The sequence below is a fragment of the Leptopilina heterotoma genome, unplaced genomic scaffold (genome assembly GCF_015476425.1).
Source record: "Leptopilina heterotoma isolate Lh14 unplaced genomic scaffold, ASM1547642v1 Lhet_220, whole genome shotgun sequence".
Classification (NCBI taxonomy): Eukaryota; Metazoa; Arthropoda; class Insecta; order Hymenoptera; family Figitidae; genus Leptopilina; species Leptopilina heterotoma.
This window is the reverse complement of record NW_025110938.1, coordinates 1047383-1069773: the sequence shown is the minus strand read 5'-3', so window position 1 is coordinate 1069773 and position 22391 is coordinate 1047383. Positions and strand designations below refer to the sequence as shown.

General features: G+C 23.4%; 1 protein-coding gene across 4 annotated transcripts in view; it reads right to left on the bottom strand.

The window, feature by feature from the left end:
* The window catches only part of LOC122502121 (dual oxidase), a 58235-nt gene that overhangs the window by 9709 nt on the left and 26135 nt on the right, over positions 1-22391 (bottom strand). For 2 of the 4 annotated variants that reach the window (XM_043612024.1, XM_043612025.1), the window contains 11 exons: positions 18096-18176; positions 17227-17388; positions 16374-16561; positions 13019-13223; positions 12123-12289; positions 10839-11075; positions 6833-7278; positions 5691-5892; positions 4049-4378; positions 1277-1501; positions 37-255 (listed from right to left, as the gene is read on the bottom strand). In XM_043612024.1, the coding sequence (XP_043467959.1) occupies positions 37-255; positions 1277-1501; positions 4049-4378; positions 5691-5892; positions 6833-7278; positions 10839-11075; positions 12123-12289; positions 13019-13223; positions 16374-16561; positions 17227-17388; positions 18096-18176 (2462 nt within the window). Of the gene's footprint in view, positions 1-36; positions 256-1276; positions 1502-4048; positions 4379-5690; positions 5893-6832; positions 7279-10838; positions 11076-12122; positions 12290-13018; positions 13231-16373; positions 16562-17226; positions 17389-18095; positions 18177-22391 lie in introns of those variants that run through there. The other 2 variants (XM_043612026.1, XM_043612027.1) reach the window with 2 other exon arrangements.

Here is a 22391-nt window from a genome sequence, read left to right as displayed (position 1 = left end):
TCTTTTCTTTGGTTTTATAAAAGTGATTTTTTTTACCTGAAAAGAAATTCGACCATCTTTGTCTTTGTCGACGATGCTGAACATTTTTTTGACAAAAATAGCATCGGGTTTCATGCCAAGAGCGCTTGCAAATTCACTTTTTGAAAGAGAAGTTCTCATGACTGTGACGATTTCTCCGCTGTCGTTGTCCTCAGATCTTCGACGTCTTTCTCCAGGTCGAAGACCAAACGTGAGAGCGTACGCCTCGCGGAAAAACTGTGGAGAAAATACAGTTTTCAAAAAAAAATTCCACTATTAAAATTATTTTTCTTTTTTTAATTTAAAATTCTACCATTAAAATTATTTTTCTTTTTTAATTTAATATTCTACTATTAAAATTATTTTTCTGTTTTAATTTATAATTCTACTATATTAATATTATTTTTCTTTTTTTTATTTAAAATTCGACTATTAAAATTATTTTTCTTTTTTAATTTAAAATTCTACTATCAAAATTATTTTCTTTTTTCTTTTTCTCATTTATATACAGATACAGAAAAAAAATATTCGCCGTATTATTTGAAACTGAGAATATTTTAAAAGTATTTCAAATTGACGAAATTTGTCTGAGGTTGAAAAAAATGTGCGTGAAATATTTGACTGAAAGAGCTAAATTGAACGATAAGCGACGTTATCTTTGAGAATATTCCGGCGATGTAAAGTTAATGTTGAACTTAAAAGGACGAAGAAGCGCAGCTATTGCCGACAGATTGAGTAATAGTTGTTTCATTAACTATGAGCACGACAGGTGAGTAGGCAAGCTCTCGATAATAGGCTCCCGCTTACGAAACGATCGCGACTAGAATTAATTCTTTTGTAGGACGATCACTGACCAGCAGTCGTTGATCAATGCAAAAAAATAAGAAAAGAAAAAATTATTTATGAAAAAACCAACAAATCAACCAGTAAACTATCATTTGTAGCCAATTGCCAATCATAATAAATTAATAGTCCCTAATCAACACGCTCTTTAATGATCACCTTCGTATCAATCGAATAATAGAAATTTTTCAGTTAAATAATCACTTGATTAATTATTAATCAATAATTATTGATTAATAATTAATCAAGTGATTATTAAACTGAAAAATTTCTATTATTCCTTAGACAAACAATAGAAAAACAAAAAATCAAATTTTGAAAACAACATAACGGACTCATTGATCTATTGACACGAGTCCAAAAATCAGAAACGAAAAAAGTCAGAGCGAGAGAAAGAAAGGTTTACACTTTGTACCTGTTCGAGCTTCTTTTCACGACGCTCCCTCGTTTCCGCTTTGGCTAGCATAATATCTCGATTGGTCTGTGTCAACGTGAAGTGCTTCTTGTACGAAGATAGGAATGTCTCCAATTTCGCAATGAACTTTCTACGCGAGCTCAGGGAATCCAGTTCAAGGACGAGGTCGTAATCACGAGGTATTCGCAACAGAATCAGCGCCTTGCGATGACCGCTTTCGCTTTCCTGAAATAATTAATGATCTTTTTAGTGATGAGCCACTTTCCCGCGTAAAACAACAACTATTATACATTACAGACTGGTTAATAGAAAAATACAAAACTGTCTTTACTGCGATTTTCACATTCTCGCAATACCTGTTAGGAAAATTTTTATTTTACCCTCAACAAGTCTTTTTTCTCCCCTCCTTCAATTTTTTTTTCTCTCCCTTTCTTCCATAAAGTTGCCAATTAAAGAGAAAATTTTTAATTATCAAAGGAAATTTAATTATCGAACTAAAGACAAATTAAGAAATGGAAAAATTCAAAAACAAGCAAAAACAAATTCGAATATCAGGATTGCCACGTTTTTGCTCATTTCAAATTCCCTGACTTTTCCAGATTAAAAAACGGAATTTTTTCAGGTTTTTAAAACTAAAACTAAAATTCTTCTTTAAATTAATTATTTTAAATAATTTTTGAAAAATTTCTTGGAAAATTTTCAAATTCTTTTGTTTATTATCTAAAATTTCATAAATTTGAACTGAAATTCATATTTAAATCAATTTTTATTAGAAAATTCTACGAGAATTTATAGGGTAAGTGCGGGTATAGTCGGACAGTACTAGTAGTCGGACACTTTCGAGTTTTTTGGCAAATAAATAATAATGCATTGTGATAATTACTTTAAAAAGTATACTAGACGAATGTGTAAAGTTGATATTTTATTAAAATAGTGTTATTTTTGAAAATAATTAAACAAGAAATATTTTATTTAATGTTTTAAAAATCATGGTGTCCGACTATAGATACAACCATTTTCGAGTAGCGCGATGAGTGGCACAAAGTTTTGTTGATAATTAATCATAAATATTAAAACCTATAGGGTTTAAATATTATATTAATAACTTCTAATATGCTTTAATTCCATTTTCCAGCAGATAGCAATTAAAAAATTATCTTTTTCACTTTATAAATTCAAAATATCTGACAGATGTCCGACTATAGAAACAAGGGGAAAAAGTGTCCGACTACTAAAGCATTCGTAATTTTTTATTAAAATGTTTATATTTTATTAAATACTCAAGTATTTGTAACAAATTTATATGATTTTTAATCCTGAAGAACTCCTTTAATTAATAATGTGCTTATAAACACAGTAGATATTTGCTATTTCAAGAAAAGAAGCATAATATAAGATCGTATCCTTAAGTGTCCGACTACTAGTGCATTTACCCTATAAATTCAAAATTCATTTAAATACAAAAATAAATAATTTATTGAATAATTTATTGAATAATATCTTGAATAATTTGAGTAATTAGATTAAAATTGTATTATAAATAATTGAATCTCTGTAAAAAATTTGATTGAATTGAGAAAAGTTTTTGAAAATAATTGAAATTTTACAAAAGAATTTTATTAATATTTTTCGAGAATTCAATTATTTAAATACAAAAATAAATAATTCATTAAATAAATTTAATATTTCTTAAAATTAAATTTCTATGAACAATTTTATCAAAATTTTTAAAAATAATTGAATTCATTCGGCGAATTAAAAAAAAATTTTAAGAATAAATGCAATTTTCTATCATTTTATTTAAAATTTTATAAAAAATAATTTAAATTCGGCGATAAGTTTTGTTATTTATGAAAATAATTTAATTCTTGCAACGAATTTTATTAAAAATTTCCTTAAAGAATTGAATTCCTGTGAAGAATTTTATTTGTGAAAATAATTGAATTTCGGAGAAAAATATTATTATTTATATGAAAATTATTAATTTCTTGTGAAGAATTTTATTCAAATTTTTTTAAATAATTAAATTTCTCAGAATTTTTTAAAACATTTTTGAAAATAATTAAAGTTTATCGAGAAATTTCATTAAAACATTGAAAATAATTGAAATCTGTCGAAGATTTAATTAAATTTTTTTTAAATAATTCAATTCCTGTGAAAAATTTTATTTTTGAAAAGAATTGAATTCTTGAGACGAATTATAATTTCTTTATTTTAAAATAATTGAATTCTTTTGTGAAATTTTATTGAAATAGCAGATATTAAAAATAATTGAATTTTGATAAATTATTGAAATTAATTTAATTCTACGAAGAATTTTATTAAAATTATTTTGAAAAAAAATTGAATTGTTAAAAAGAAATTCATTAAAATTTTTAAAAATAATAAATAAATTATAGGAAGGCTTTTTAAAATAATTAAATTTTTTTGGATGAATTTTAGTAAAATTTTTAAGAATTACATTTTTTGAGAAATGCCATTAAAATTGTATCAAAAATAATAGAAATTTAACCCTGAATATTTATAAGAAGATCAAAATTATTTAATTAGGCTGAGAGTTAAATAAATAAATAAAAATTTTCAAAGTTAAAAAGAAAAAAAAAGGAAATAATGTAAAACTGTGAAGAAGAGAAAAAAATAAGGAAACGAAATTCGGTTAAAATGGAGAAAAAAAGAATTAAAATATCAGGAGAGAAAAAAATTAAGAAAAAAAAAATTCCTGAATCAGGAAATGAAGAAGAAAGAATTTTTTTGATTTACACACAGACACACCTGAGATTCCTCAATGTTGATTGTGTTGACATTGGTAAAGTCCAAGGTCCTGAGATTCTCTCCTTTTCTGTCAACTATATGTAGCGCAGCTTCCGGTCCAAATTTCACTTTCACTAAACGACTGTGATTCGCGTGAATCCATTCTCGTACAATCATTTTCGCCACGTAAAGACGTCCTCCATCCTTATGCTTGCGCATCACTTCTTGAAGAATTTTCAATTTTCGCCGCCGCTTATTTTGCAATTTGACTAGACCATAGGCTACCGCAATTACCACTATTGGTACCAATGTCAATACAATACAGGAATTGATGTAAACTATTTCGCTTCCCTGTGAACAATTTTTTATTTCCAATTAAAACTCTCATTTTTCATATTCATAACTTATAAATATTTATAATATCATTTTTCATTAATTTGAAAATTCAAATAATTTTAATTCAATTTTCATATATATTTAATTATTAATTTATAAATAAGAAAATAATTGAATCGCCGTTGACAAAAAGGACATACGCGTAAAACTAGACTAGACTTTCAAAAATTTTAATAAACTCTTCACAAGAATTCAATTATTTTCATAAATAATAACATTCTTCGGAAGAATTCAGTTATTTTTATAAATAGTACATTTCTTTTTGCGAAAATTCAATTATTTTCAACAAAATTTCAATAAAATTTCACGAAAGAATTGAATTTTTTTTTAAATTCTTTTAAAATTTTTCAAAAGAATTGAATTTTTTAATTATTATTAAAAAAAATAAAAATTTTTGCGAAACAAGAACTAATTTCAAATTACCGGAATACAACGATTATTAATATAGATTATACATTTTTAATGAAAAACAATATCACCCAAGGGCTAACGGCGGTTCAATTAAAAAATATACGAGAAAATAATTTAACCTAATTACATTATAATTAATTCTTCAGATTTGTTCGAAATTTAAATATTTTCTAAAAATATCCAATAAAATGTTGAAAATTTATAATATTTTCCAATCGATAACAAGTTTTCAGCTTAAGTAATATATTTAAAAAAAAAATTACGAAATTTCGATTTAAATGGAAAATAAGGCTAATAAAGCGTAAAATTACATTCAAATAGAATTCGATATTTTTGAAAATAAAAAAGAAAATTTATTCTTCGATTTACGTCGAAATTTGTAATTAGAAAATTCTATTCATAAAAATAATACTCTACTTGAAATATCAAACTATTAAAATCTTTTACCGTTTTCTTAATTTGGCAAAGTTTTTTATTTTTCAATATAGAGTTAATTATTATTTCTCTTTTTATCTTAGAAAAAATATTTTCCTCTCGACTATTAAACTCGAATTGGTTACTGTTAGACGAGTATTATTAAAATTACCCTACAATATATTCGATAATAATTAAAATTCCATATTTATAGAGCTCTCGTGAAATGGAGAGTTAAGTTTTAGAGTTTCTAATAAAAATTTTCTTCCGCTTTCACAACTGCTCGCAAGTGAAATGATTTTCCTGCGCGAGTTGCATAAGTTTATAAATAGTGAAGAGAATCCAACATAAGAATTGAAAAACAGAAGATGCAATTTTTTGTTTGTTTATATAAGGTGAGAAAAAGTAGAGAAAGAAATTGGAAATAAAAAATCGTTTTTACCTCAAAGTAGTCGTAACGTTTAAATGGCACACAGGCATCGAGCATCGAGGCCTTCAATTGAAAGGGCTGTGGACATGGATCCCTTTGAGTCCAAATGAATACGTTTCGTTGTATTGCATCCGGAATAATGCTCGTCGTGTTCGTAATCACGTCCCACAAACTCACGCGGCGAATGTCCTCAATTTCACTTTTAGTGAAAATTCTAAACAAAAATTATGTCAATCGTTTAAAATATTATCGTCATCACACTTTAAATATAGTAATACTCGACTTTCTATTATTTGCATATCTCAAAATTATGAGACTACTTTATATATAATACATTTTTTTTTTCATTTTACATTCCCAGTACATTTCTAATTTATTTATTTTATATAACTTTTTACCGCTATTTTATAATTTTTAATTTCAGTAATTTTTCTCACCTAATCGTTTCGTTTCGATCAAGTAATTTGATTGGCAAAAGTTTTTTTTTAAGTTCTTTAAAAAAATTTGTTTTTTAAAGAACATTTTTTAAAATTTTTTTAAAAACTTTTTTTAAACTCTTTTTTAAACTTTTTTAAAAATATTTTTGTTGCTATAAACAAAAACTAATTAGAAAATAATTCAGTAAAGTTAAATAACGTCAAATTAATAAAAAAAAAGAAAAATATTATGTCTTAAAAAATACTGTGAAATAATTATACAATTTTATACAAAAACAAATGACAAATGACAATAAATATTCATAGTTTTTAATAGTTGTGAGAAATGTCCTCAGAAAAATGTTTCGTGAGAAGGTCAAGACATTTTTTTCTTTTTCATTGTGTTAGAGAAATTAAATACCTAAGACCTTTGGAAATTGTGCAAAAAAGAAGTGCTAAAATCTATAACAATTAAGTCGGGAAAATCCCTGAAAAGACTATTTTTATAATTATTGTTTTAATGACAATTTTTTACAATCTAAATCAAGATTGAGAATCAAAATTTTGATTTGAATTTTCCCAGAATTTTCCACGAAACAATTGTCAATTATTTTTTTCACGAAACAATATTGATTTTTTTTCAAAATTTTTCTAAATCAAAATTTAGATTGTAAAAAACAAAAGTTGCATTAATTTTTTCATTAACCGAATTTCGAATTATGTAAATAAAAAAATTACCCATTGTCCTCATTTTCGAACCAAAAACGATCGGCGTCACGCAATCGTAAAAATTGATCCTTAATAACGGCGGCAAATAATTCTCCTGGTCCATTTCTTGACTCAAGCATTCCTCCCACATAAATATCAATATTATTTAAATTATTCGCGTGATTCTCCATCAATATTCTCAATAATCCGGGATTTTTATTGAAAAGCTCGGGATTTATTTCGTTCCAAGTTTTTCTCGATGGCAATTTATAGAATGTTCTTGCAGTATTATAATCCGGAAGTCCATTATCGCGACCTCTCATTATATTCAATGCACCCAAGTCTCTTCTTGAAAATTCCATTGGACCAAAGAGATTATTTCGAATATCGTTACTGAGAATATTGTCCTCCTTTTCGGCCAATTGCGAAGACATTCCCATTATAAGTTCTTCTATTGTATTATTTACATAAAATTCCTGCAAAAAAAAAAGAAAAAACGAAAATTATCAAAAAATTATTGATTAAATAAAAAAGGGTAATTATTTAATTAATTAAATTCCTCGAAAGAATTTAATTATTTTCAAAAGTTTTAATAAAAACTGCTTTTTGCTTTCTAACTTTTTTAAATAATTTTTCTTTCTATGTTTTGAAATTTAAAATTAATGTATTGAAAATCATTTAATTCTTGCGAAGAATTTTATCAAAAAATTTGAAAACAAAAATTTCATTACAATTTTTAAAAATAAGTGAATCCTTTCAAGAAATTTTATTAAAATTGTATTGAAAATAATTGAATTCATGAGAAGAATTTTATTTAAATTTTAAAATTGAAATATTTTGGAAATATGATTTCAGATTTACTGAAACAATTTTTTTCTAATTATGGTAAATAAAAGCGAGAATGAAATAATAAATCTCAACATTTATAATTATAATCGAATATTTTCTTTTGAAATTCACATTTCTGACTTTACTGGTTAACTATGTGATGAGAAAGAAAAATGCGCATATGACTTGCATTTATCTCTCAATAGAAAGGAATAATGCAGAGAAAGAACTATCCTTATGAACAAACACTAGTTTACGCTAATTAACCATTTTTTTTCTCTCTCTCCACTATTACACAATTTTTACAACAACAAAAAAATATTACAATTAATAAACACTGAAAATACCGAAATTAACGTTGAGCAATTTTCTGCAAACTTTTAATTACATTTTTTAAAAATAAATTTACAACTTTTAAATTGCTCTTCAATTTTATTTTGATTTTTTTTCATTAAAATAAAAAATTTTTATAAAAAATGTTTCAATTTTATAAATTTATTTATATAATAAATAAAATATTAAACCTATTTTTTCATCCAATAATAATTTTTTCCGAGCGCTTAATTTCATAACTGGAAAAAATAAATTTTTTATTGTTGAACAAAATAATAATTTGCATTTCAAATCGAATAAACATTGCCACATTTAATACAGACGACGATTTATGATGCTTTAAAATTTTCACGCCTAGAACAATTTCCATAATAGTGTATAAAATACTATTTTAAAATAAAAAAAAAAATAAAATAGTAAATCACATCAAAGTGATTAAACTGCAATTATTGACAATACAATGAATTACTGGAATTTACAAAAACAAAAGAAGAAAGAAAAATTGAATTTCAATCGAAAATTCAATTATTCGATTTCTGTATTTGAATTACAAAAACAAGACGATTGACAGGTGTATAGTTACATGATAAAGAAGAAGATAATTAATAATGGGAATAAAATTCCTCTTTGTAATTTATACACTGATTATTGTGAGAAGGGAGAGAAAAAATGTCGACGACAAAATGTAATTAAGAAAATTGATGAACGGAATTTACTTCAAGAAAAAAAAATCAATTGAAAAATAATAGTCTCATTCATGAATATAATTTAGATGAGAAGTTGTGGAAAAAAAATAAATAACAGTAAAAAGCAAGAAAGAAAATTTATTCGTAAGGAAAAAGAATTTTTCGAGAATTCTAGTGAATAAAATTAATAAAATTGAGTAATTCTAGTGAAAAGTAGAATTTTTTCCCCTATTGCCTATTATGATAATTTTATTATTCATGAGGCATTGTTACAATTTTCAAGTGCACCAAAGTGCAGTGCATTACTCATCTAGATTATAAGTTAACACACCTGTCTTTGACCCATTTACCCAAAGAATTTTTAAGTGCATTCTTCTAGTAAAATTTCATCTAATTTTTTTCTTTTTGAAATTTTATCGAATTTTAAAAAGAAATGTATCATGGAACGATCAAATCAAAAAAATGACAAAACGTTAAATTATCGTTGTTGAAATCAAGATAATAAATAATAAAAATTGCAGAAGCAATAATACGATAATAAAATGAATATGTAATTTTCTATATTCTTAAACTGGTTTTTCACATCATGAAAGTGCGTGAACCTAACTCCCACGTTTTTTTTTTTATTTAAGAGAATCCGTGTAACAGAAGAATTTTTATTATCTCAACGAAAGCAACACTTATTTATTCATTTTCCCTCTCGCTTTTGTCTCAAGACAATTAAAATTCACGTCTCACATTAACACATTGTACAATTAACAACCATATTCCATAGGAATAATTTTCAACGAATTAGCAAAAATTCGAATCGAAAACGAATAAAAATTTCTGAAACAAAAAAAAAATGGAAAAAAATGACCAAATGTAAAAAAATCGATTCTTCAAATATAAAATTTACTTCAATGAAATTTGATAAAACTTTCAGTTCTTTCAATGTTTAAAATTAATTTCAATTCAATTCAATTCAATTTCAATTTAATTTAATTCTCTTCAAAAAAAATAAAATTTCAATTTTTCAAGAACTTAATGTTTTAGAATTTCTCTACATTAAATTATTTAACACTTCAATAATTATTGTTAAACAATTATTAAGAAACTTGCTGTTTTTCATTTTAATTGAAATTTCAAATAATTTCAATTTAAAACCTTTTGAAATTTAATTAATTTTAAAAATTACAACTGCAATTTTTCCAAAAGTCAATTATTTTTTAGAATTTTGGAATAAAATTACTCACAAAATTTAATAATTTTTAAAGAAAAATAAAATATGAAATTTTATTAATTTTTAAACTTACAACTGCAATTCTTCAAATATTTTCTAACATTTTAACTGAAATTCATTTTTAAATAAATTCTTGTTAGAATTTAACGATAATTGAATTATTCAAATTTTAAATACAAAATTTTTTGTATTAGATACATTTTTCAGAATTTCTAAATAAAATTTTTCATTTTTTTCAATTTTTTCAATTTTTTCAATTTTACAATTTTTCAAACTTCATTAATTTTTATTTAATTGTTTCTAAAAATTAGAACAGCAATTTTTGAAATTCTTCAAATATTTTCTAAAATTTTAAATGAAATTCTTTTTCAAATCCATTCTTTTCACAAAGTTGTAAGCAAATTGAATTATTTAAATACAAAATAAAGTGATAAAATAATTGAATATTTCTAAAAATTGCAACTGTAACTCTACTTATGAATTTTTTTTCAATTTGAAAAAGAAAATTCATGGACTATTTAAGATTTTGAATAATTTGATATTTTTTTGGATAAAATTTCCTTACTTTACAATCCTGTGAAAATTCTGTTATTGTCGAAATTCTAAGAGAAATAATTTCCTTAAAATACTAATCACTTTATTTAAAAATTAATTGTCAAACTTTTGACAATTCGACAAAATATCTCGATTATTATTATTATATAATAGCAAAATTAAATACTTTCGAGTTAAGTATAATTAGCACTTATAAGTTGTAAATTCTAATAATTAATAATACTATCATATATAAATGATGTTTTGAATTATAAAAACTATTAATTAGAGAAATCGTACAAAATAAACTTAGAAAATTTAAAAATGATGAAAAAAATTCGCCCACTAGAGAAATAATACTCATGTACCTTAAAGCAATGAAATAAGGAGCAAACAAACAGAAAAGAGGAAATAATTGTAAAATATTACTCACAGTTGAATCCCACCAAGTACCACACAGTCTCACAGCAGGTCGTCCAGTTTGAGTCACTTTGTAATTGCACTTTGCATCCCGACGATAAATTCCAGGTGGAATTAAGGTGTGACCAAATCTAAAAGCAGCACTCTGAAATATATGACTTATCCCTGGATGCAAATCTGGTTTATATCCCATGTACGGTGGTAATTTTTCCCCCAAAAGAATTGGCAGATACTCGTACATGATTATATTCTGAAATATTAAAAAAAAAGACATTTACTAAAAAATAATACAATATAAGTGAAATTGATGTCAACTACTGATTCAGTCTTCGACACTAACACACCAATCATTATTTTATTCTATACCGCAAATCATACTTTATGACCTCCATTTTCTATAAGTACAAAACTCCTTCTTTTTTCTCACTTTTTTTCTTCACCTTCTCTTTTCCTCATCCTTTAAAAATATACACATATGCCATAAACAAATATTGTCAATAAGACAATGAGAGAGTGAAAAAAAATTGAAGAAAAAAATGCAAAGAGGATCTTCTGAGATAGGCCAAGGCGTTATTGTAAACTTGAAACTAATTGAAACAGATCTATAAAGTTTTATTTCTCTCGCGTCATTAGTCACGTAACTGTCAAGAGAGGTACTGGCTCTGCTTTTATTTCAAGTCATAATTTCTTACAAATTACTGGTTTTTTTTTTTCATTTTGTTTTTATTCATTTTTCTTGAATAGGATCTTAAAAAGCTTTTGTCGATATTATTTTTTAATGAAATGCGGAAGTTAAATTTGAAAGAGTACTATAAATACTTTCAATTATGCGGTTATTTTTATTAAAGTCTCAATTATTTTTCCATTTATTGTTCCTTTGTCACTCCGCCTTTATTTTACAGCTGACAAATAATTTAATTTCCTTTCAAATTGATTATTTTAAAAATTAAAAAATTAAATCTTTTATTTTACAACTAACAAATAAATTAATTTCTTTTCCAAATTGATTAATTGAACTTAATTGATTATTTTAAAAATTAAAAAAAAAATCAATTCAATTAATTTCTTTTTAAATTGCATAATTAATTAATTAATTGATTAGTTTGAAAAATTGAAAATTTTTTGAATAACTAAAAAAAAATGCTTTGTCAGAAAGGAACAATCTCTTTTTCTTTATACAGTCATTCTGAAGAAATAAATTTTTTCTTCTACTGACTTTTTGCCGAAAATAATAAAAAATAATTAATTGCAAAAATATTTTTTCCTTTTGTTGAAAAAAAATAAAAATCGTAATAACCTGAAGAGTTCCAACGACAATTCTACGTGTCTTTTGAAAAATTTCTTCATCTGATAAGTTTGGCTGTTGATTCTGAATTCTTGCCGCAATAACATTGTGCCAACGGTAGAAAATAATTCCAAAAGCGAGCAACGGAGGATGTTGATTTGATCTTGGATCACCAAGTACTGGAAAAATTGCCACAAAAAAAGCAAAAAAAAAAATAAAGTCGATTGTTAGTTAAATTCAAAAATAAAAGAATAATAATAACAATTATTACTATTATTATAATCAGAATTTAAAAAATACACTTCAGTACAAAATTAATTATTATTGTTTATATTATCAAAAATTATAATATAATTCAATTATTTTTAAAGGTAGTCAAATTTGTTGCAAAAAATTAATTATTTATAACAAAATTTTAATAAAATTTCAAAAAAGAAATCAATTATTTTCTAAAATTTTATTAAATCCTTCGAAACAATTCAATTATTTTTAAAAATAGTAAAACTCTTTGCAAGAATTCAATTATTTGCAAAACAATTTTAATTGAATTTCTCGGGAGAATTCAATTTTTTTTTTTAAATTTAATACATTTCGAATGAATTCAGTTATTTTCTAAAATCTTAATAAATCCTTCGAAACAATTATATTATATATATGAATTTTATATTATATTTATGAATAATAAAATTCATCGCAAGAATTCAATTATTTTCATAAATAAAAAAATTCTTTGAAGCAATTAAATTATTGTCTTCAAATTTTTCGATAAGATTCTTTCCAAGAATTTAATGATTTTCAATACATTAATTTTTAATAATTTAGTGATATTTCATATTTAACATTGAAAATCAAAAAAAAAAAAAAAATGTCTTGAATTTTTTTTCAATAAAATAAAAAAGAAGACTCACGATACAATCGTTCGGGACTTTCAATGCGAACAACATTTGGCGATGGGTGATTGAAAAGCGGTGCTCTCATCGTATTTCGAACGGGAAATTGTCTTCTTTTTTCCATAAGAAGACTTCCGTTACTGAAGGACCTCATTGTATTGGCCCAGGCTTCACTGCTCGAATATATGAAACTGCCATCAATCCAACTCGTCACTTTGTTTATCTGAAACCTCACAATCTCACAGATATTTTCACACACTTTTCCCATTAATAAAAATTCCATTTTTATTCAACTAACACGGAATATTTATTATTCATTACAAATCCCAGAAATATGATTTTTTCCTTCCTTTTAAAAATATCAAAAAAATCTCTTTTTAAATAAATTTGGAAACTTTTCGAAAATCTTTTCAAATATTTGAAAATCGAAAAATATATTTCCTTTTAGTTGAAATATTCATGGAATATTGGGAATATTTAAAAAAATAATTTTTTTAAATCCTCTTTGTATAAAAGACTAATTTTAATATTTTCAATATAATTTTCTTTCCTATTATTAATTATTTATTTTTCTTAATTATATTTATTAAATTATATAAATATATAATAACCTTGTCTGTCTCTTTGTTTTCTCCTATTTGTCGATTCATTTAACTATATAAGATTTTTATGGATTCTGTTTACTCCACATTTTCAAGGATCCCGGGCTTTTTTTCCAGAAATAAGGAAAAAGAATATAGAACAAAAACAAGTTTTTACCGCCTTTTCAAATATTTCATCTTTAAGAAGTGAGTTTATATTGTATAATAAAAGTTGGAAATTTTTATTTCATTTAAAAAGAGGAAAAAAAAGTAGAAAATTATTATTTTCTACAAAAAATTATTTTAAATAACAGTTTTCATTATTTCGTTCATTCTAAAGGAACGAATTTCTCGAATTACAATGCAAAATCTTTGACATGATGAGCAAAAAAAAAATTTATCAAAGAGATGAATCGAATGAATTGTTGTCAGGATTAAAATAAGGCGTTTCATCGGTTTCATTTCTTATTCCTTTCAACAGTCGAGAGATTTACGAGTTAAAAAAAAAAGTATTGCTATCTAATCGACAAGCGAAGCATTCATTATATTTATTCTTCGAGGAAGACAGACACTGGCATTATTTATTTATTAACAATTTCCGAATAAGTAATTCGTTTTTAAAATTCAAAGGATATTTTTTCTTTTTATGCAAATTAAACTCTAAAATTGAAAAATTATATAAAATTTAATTTCTGGAATTATTTCCGTTTTTGGAAGTTTTCAGGGTTGCCACAGGTCAGGAAAGTAATCATTTCTTTTTAAATAACTTAATTCTTGAAGAACAATCATAAAATTATTACTTATAAATTATTTAATGAATAATTTTACTTAAAAAATTCAAAATTAATTGGATTTCAAAAGAGTTGCATAAATTCAATTATGTTCAAAAATTTAAAAAAATTTTCGTCAAAATTTTAATTATCTTAAATAATAAAATTTTTCTCTGAAATTCTATTATTTTCAAAAAAATTTGTAAAGTTCTTGGCAAAATTTCAATTATTTTCAAAAATTTTCCTCATTTGAATTATTTCTATTATCTATTATTTTAATAAAATTTTCCAAAAGAATTCAATTATTTAAACAAAATTGTAATAACAATTTCACAGGAATTCAATTACTTACAAATTTTTTATAAATTTCTTCTCGCCAATTCAATTATTTTTAATTTTTTATAGAAGTTTCGTGGAAAAATTCAAATATATTTAGAGATTTGAAAAAAATTGTTCTGAGAAATTCAATTATTTCGAAGAATTTAAATAAAATTCTTTTAAAAATTCAATTATTTAAAAAAATTTGACCAAATTCTTTACAAGATTTAGTTAATAAAATTGCAATTTTAATAAAATTTTCCTGTACAATTCAATTATTATCAATACAATTCTTCTTAAGAATTCAATTATTTTCACAAATAATACATTTTTTATGGGAGTTCAATTATTTAAAAAAATTTCAATAAAATTCTTTGCAAGAAGTCAATTATTTTCATAAATAATAAAATTTTTCTCAAGAATTCAATTATTTTTAAAATTTTGATAAAATGCTTTATAAATTTTAAAAATTATAATAAAATTAATCCTAGAATATAAATATTATCGTAAAATATAACATTCTTCCTAGGAATACAATTATTGTCAAAAATGTTTGTAAAAATCTTCGAAACAATTCAATTATTTTCGTAAAAAGTAATATTCTTCGAAGCAATTCAATTATTTAAGAAATTTTAATAAAATTCTCCCCAAGAATTCAATTCTTTTCAAAAATAAAATTTTTCACAAAAATTCAATTATGTATTTAAAAAAATTTTTTTTTAATTCATTGTCAGATTTCAATTATTTTTAATTTTTTAATGCAGTTTCTCGATAGAATTTAATTATTTTCAAAATGTTTAAAAAAAATTCTGAGAAATTCAATTATTTAAAAAAATTTGAATAAAATTCCTCTCAAGAAATTAATTATTTTCATAAATAATAATATTTTGCTCCGGAATTCAATTATTTTCACAAATAAAATTCTACACAGGAATTCAATTCTTTAAAAAAAATTTTGAATAAAATTCGTTGCAAAGAATTAAATTATTTTCATAAATAACAAAACTTATTGCAGAATTCCAATTATTTTTTATACAATTTTAATAATTTATTGTCAAATTTTTTTTAAATTTGCCGAAAGAATTCAATTTTTTTTAAATTTTCATAAAATTCTTCATAAAAATTCAATTTTAAAAAATATTCAGTTATTGAAGAAATTATTTATTTTTGTATTTGAATAATTGAATTCTCGAAAAATTTTTTTAAAAAATTGATAAAAAAAATGAATTTCACTTAAAATTTTAAATTATAATTGAATATTAAAAGTATTATAGCGTGAATTTTTAGAAATAATTGAATTTTGAAAAGGGTTTAAATTAAAATCTTTGAAAATTTTAATTTCTGGTTCAATATTTGTGGAGTGAATCAGAATATTCTTCAGAGTCAGGGAAAAAGTCAAAATTTTGTCTGAAAATCAGGGAAAAGTCAGAAAAAAACAAAATTAAATTTTTGTGGCAACCCTGAAATTTTTTCTTCTTCTGGAATTATATTTTGGAACCATTATTTCTATATAGAAAGTTTTGATTACTTTACAGGGGAAGAAATATTTATTATTTCTGTTTTTCGAATTTTTTTCATCTTCTGGAATTATATTTTGAAACCATTATTTCTAAATAGAAAAATTTGGTTCCTTAACAGAGAAAAAAAATATTTTTTTTAATGAAAAAAAAATTCCACGATTAAAAAAATGAATTAATTGTTTACCTGTTCACGGGGATTATTGGGGCTGTGACCAGTGCGACGATCATAATCAGCGCGGAGAAAAGGAATGTATTTGTTGCCTTGGCAATCTTTGTCGAAAACTGGATCGCACTTTTCGACATCGATCCGATGGAATTCTATTGGACAGCCGCTTTCGCTGGCCATGATTATCTCTGATGTGACCAGTTGCCCTAAAAAATCCCATTTAACTCGAACCGTTAACCAAGAGAAAAAAAAGCGTGTGCGCGGTTCACTTTAATACAGACAAAAAAAAAGAGGAAAAAAAATTCAGAAAGAGAGAAAGAGAAAAAGAACAAGTGTAAAATACTAAGTAAGCCACAAGGGTACCAGAGCAATTGCGCACTTCAAGGTCATTCGACAGTTTTTTTTTTATCTCTTTTCATTTTTTTTTCGTCAATTTTTATTGTACGCAGTAAATCCACATCAATTAGTGCATTTCTTCTTGTATATAAGGCACCTGCTCTACCTGAATTTATTTCTTCAGTTAAGCTGCAATTTATACTCGACTCTACGTATTTTATTGACTTGACAATATCGAATTGATTTGTTTCTATTTTATCTCAATCATTTTATAAATGATTTTTTCATTTTGATTGATGTCGTATTTTTTTTTTTGTCTAAATTGCTTTTTGAAAAGCAATTTTTTGCCTTTTTGAAAAGAAAGAACTAAATTTTGTCTTTGCGAAAAATGCATTAAAAAAATAAAAAAAAAATGCGACGATTTTATTTTGGATACAAATTCTCAAAAATTAGAGATTAATTTGGAAAAAATGTCTTTATAGAAAGTTATTCAGCTAAAAAACAACAATAATGGGAAAAAGTCGAGAATATTTACCGAAAAAAGCAAAGAGCGCCGTTCTGTTTTTAACAGACGGAAGTCCATCGTCGCCCTGCATAAAGAGATCGCTGAGTTTCCGAGGCGAAGGCCGATCTTGGCCTGCCATCATGTAAACTCCATCTGTATATGAAGCCGGCACTTTTCGTATCAGCCTGCTATCTACATAGGGAAGCGTAATTAATTTCAATTTTTTTTTTTCGCATTATTAATGAATAAATATACATAATCAATTAGCTAATAAATTAATACAAGTACTGGAGTCGCAATCAGATTTGTAACTTCGGTTATTTTATTCCATTAATTTTCAATTTAAAAGCACAGAAGTCACATTGTATTTGATATATTGTCTCATAAATAAGGAATTGTAAAAATTTATCAACTATAAAAATATTTACCGTTTTTATTCTCCGATTTACAATACGATGAATCATTTTTTTTTCTACTACTAAAATTACTGTTCATTTTTGTTTTTGTTTTTTATTTACGTAAATTTTTGTTTTTTAATTATTTAATAATTTTTTTTAAATTTATTTTTATCTACATTCATTTTTGCTTCCTTCATTTTTACGTTAATTTTTGTTCCTTTAATTTATTTTTCTATTACTTTTCGTTTCTTTAATTTATTTTTACGTTAATTTTTGTTCCCTTAATTTATTTTTCTATTAATTTTTCTTTCGTTAATTTATTTTTACGTTAATTTTTCTCCCTTTAATTTATTTTCATATTAATTTTTGCTTTCTTATTCTTATAGCAACGTTATAGCAATAATAGAGCCAAATTTGATATTTTTTCGACTAAAAGAAATTAAAAATTGTAAAATAAAAAATATTTGTTATTCGTTTGTTAAAGAAATAAATTATACTTGCCAGACGAACCCCAATCGGGATGTGCCAAATTATTATACCACCCGTCGTACCTCTGCTTGTCTGTGAAGGTGTGCAGGGCTCCTGAAATTAAAAAAAAATCCAAATCAATAAATATTTGATGAAAAAAGAACAAAAATTTCAAATTTACTTTACATATTTCGCGAATAAACGTGAAATACCATTTTTTCTTTCTATTACATTCGTATAATTTACAATTAAAGTGGGGAAAAAAATGTCTATTTATGTAAATTGGAGTGCACGAGAGAAAGATTCTTGACAAGATATACAGGAATCAGAACTGAATTGAAAAACACGATAAATTAACTGTAAGAATTTTTCAACTGAATGAGATCATTTATCCTCTCTTTGGATTCTAATTAAATGCGAATGAGATGTTTATATAGAAATAAATTGAAGACTTCATCGAATCTATTGATTCAATTAAGAAAACGTTTCGTCAACATATAAGTAAATGTAATTATATATATATAGTTTTAAATAATTGGAAAATTAACAATAATTATTTTTGTCACATTAATGAATTTTTCGTTTCTTTTCTGTATATTTTTCATTCAATTTAAAAATTCAGTTCAATTTTCAATTTTCTTTAGAAATAATTAAATTCTTCTCCAAAATTTAATTATTTTCAAAAATTTTTAATAAAATTCTTGGCAAAATTTCAATTATTTACAAAAATTTTTCTGAATTCAATGATTTTTAATATTTAATGTTTTAATGAAATTTTTCAAAAGAATTCAATTATTTACAAAGAATTTTGATAAAATTCTACGCAAACCTTTAATTATTTTCATAAATTTCTTCGCAATCATTCAATTATTTTCGTAAATAAAAAAATCCTTTTTAAGATTTTATTAAAATTGTATTAAAAATAATTGAATTTCTGTAAAGAATTTTTTTAAAAGAATTTTATTACAATTCTTTAAAATAATTAAATTTCTACGAAAAATTTCATAAATTATAATAATAATTGAAATTTTCAAATAAAAAAAAAAATGAATTTTCCAAATTTTATTAAAATTGTATTGAAAATAATTGAATTCCCACGAAGTATTTTATTTCAAAGTTTTTGAAAACAATAAATAATAATAATTAATTAGTAAATTAGTTAATAATTGAGTTTTTAAAAATTTTGGAATCTGAAATTATTATTAAAAAACTGAAATTAATATTTGCAAATAAAAATTTTTTTATCTCGTATTTTTATAAATAATTTTTTGTAGTTAATTCAGATTCGAAAGAGTTATAATTATCTAATTGTAACATATATAATAGGTATAATATTATTATATATTTGTTCACATTTCCACACATAATGTTTATTTTGTAAGCGAATCATTAAGATTTCAGAAACAATTTTAATTGAAAAAAAAAATTCAGTAGCAACTGGAAGAGTTCAAATAATATGATTATTGCCAAAGAAAACATCAGTAATTACGTTTCATAACAATACCACTTTAAATTTGTTATTAGAAAATTAAAAAAAACCCTTTTCTCAAATTAACCCCATCTCGTTTTGTTACATAAAGTTTATGCCTTTTTTAGGTAAAAAAAAGAAGAATATGTCTAAATAGTAATAAATTCATAAAATTATTATTGAATTGAGTAACATTACATGAAAAGAGCAACCAAGGATTCCTCACCTTAGTCACGTATTAATTTACTCTCAAGTAGAGAGGCATTGCGAGATATGGCTTTGAATATATTTTTATTTCTTTTTCTTTCTTTTTTTTCTTTTTTTTTATTTCCTGCCTTTGAAGATGCGCTCGCGCTCTATTACCAGCTACTGCAATATAATATGATGACACAAGGGAGGATTTCTGTTGCTGTTACTCAACTTTTTTACAATATTTTTCTATTAGGAGAATGCGGGTTTTTTTATTCTCCTATTATATTCATTTCTCGTGTGGTTTTTTTGTTGCAAAATCTTCGTCTCGTGTCAATGTACGCGACTCTTTATAATACAGGTACACGTGCGTTTTATTGTTTTTGTATTTCCCACAGAAGCAATATAATATAATATATACATGCGAAATGCGTGCCTCAAAGTCTGATTAGATGAGAAAAAAATGTTGGTACTAAATTCTTTTTTTCTGTTTAATTTAAAAAAAATCTTTTTTTTATTGTCTTTTTAAAATTATTATTAGAAAATAAATCTTTTATGATTTTTTAGAATTTTGCTTCCTCAAAGAAGTAAATTCTTATTTTTATCATATAATAATTGTTTTTTCTTTAGAAACTATTAAAAAATAATAATTTTAACATCGGTGACAAATTATACTGACAAAAATATAACCCCGAGTCAAATAAGAGAACATTTTACTCAAAACTATAAATTAAATTTTTCATAACTGTAAAATATGAAGAAATCGATTACTCTGAGTCTTTGACTCGGAGTGTTCGATTTATTCATATTTTATAATTTAAATTTCCATATTTTAATAAAATTCTTACCAAGATTGCAATTATTTTCATAATTAATGACATTTCTCGAAAGAAATCAATTATTTTGGAAAATTTTAATTAAATTCCTCGAAAAAATTCAATTATTTTTTAAAATTCTAATAACATTCTTGGCAGAATTTCAATTATTATCATAATATATAAAATTTTTAGCAGAAATTTAATTATTAAAAAGAATTTTAATAAAATTCTTTACAGAAATTCATGCAATTACTTTCAATAAAATATTTTAATAAAATTTCTTAAAAGAATTCAATTATTTTAAAATATTTTAATAAAATTCTTAGGATTTCAATTATTATAATTTATAAAATTTTTCTCAGGAATGTAATTATTTTAAAGAATTTTAATAAAATTCTTCGCAGAAATTTAATTATTTTGAAAAGTTTCAATAAAAATTCTTTATAAACAAAAATGCAATTAAATAAGTTGAAAAAATGTAATTCTTTTCCTAAATAATAAAATTCTTCACTAAAATTCAATTATTTTGAAAAATTTTGATAAATTTTGATAAATTTCTTTATAAGAATTCATTTATTTTTAATACAATTTTATTACAATTTAAATTTAATTTAACTTTAATTGCAATAAAATTTCTCAAAAGAATTCAGTTATTTAAAAAAATGTTAATTATAACATTCTTCGCAAGAAATTCAATAATTTTGAAAAAATTTTGATAAAACTCTTAATAAGAATTTAAATATTAAATAATTTGAATTAAATTTTTCGCAAGAAATTTAATTACTTTGAAAAATTTGGATAAATTTCTTTATAAGAATTCAATTATTTACAGATTCATAATTATATGAAAGAAATAAATAAGAAATAATATAAAATAAATGTTTTTAATTATATTTAGTAGATACGATAAAAACGAATTGAAACTAAAGAAAAAATAGAAACATTTTTCTATATTGAAAAATAATTCAAACATTATATATATTTTTAAAACGAAGTTAAAATTCGTTGCTTTTCTTGTTATTATATTATTACCATTAAAATTAAAAAATTGAAATTGTTTCTGTAAATAAAAAAAAAATTTGTGAAACAAGACTTGTAAAAATGCAATAACGTTCTTGTGCGCCAGTTTTATTATACAATTTAAAAAGGAAAAAGTTTTGCACTATAATCTTATAATTGAATCTGACAAGTGAGCAGTTATCAAGTAAATAAATAACAATCTCTCACACCAATCAATTTTTCTATTTTGAAACCATATTTCAAAATAGTCTCGTCTATAATAAATAAAAAATAAAAAATAAAAAATAAATAAAAATGATATCATTTTATGTGAACAATTTTTCTGCATGCAAAACAAGAACGACATTTAAAATGTTTACATTGCAAACGAGATGAAATAACAGTTTAGAGATATAATTGCAATTTGAAAATGAATGAAATGTATGAAATGAATTTAAATATATGATACAGATGCCTCGAGAATTATTGAATTTAATATAAATATATTTATCCGCATAGGTACTGACATTGTGAAATTAATAATAAATCTTTCACCTCTTATTACAATCTAACTTATGTAAATTATATTTCAATTTTTTTTCATTTCAAAAGCTGTAATATACTTAATTTGTTCGAGATTCCACGAGATAAAGTTCATTATTACAGATATATTTATAATATCTAGATAAAAATTTGCATTTTAATAAATATTTATTTTTGAAAAAGAAAAATGTTTGTTGAAGAAAGAGAAAATGAAAAAAAGTAGATGTCTTATCGTATCGTATATAGAAATAATAATTTTAGGCAAGAGATACTTTCTCGCAATGTGTGTGATGTAAATTAGAGACTACCACA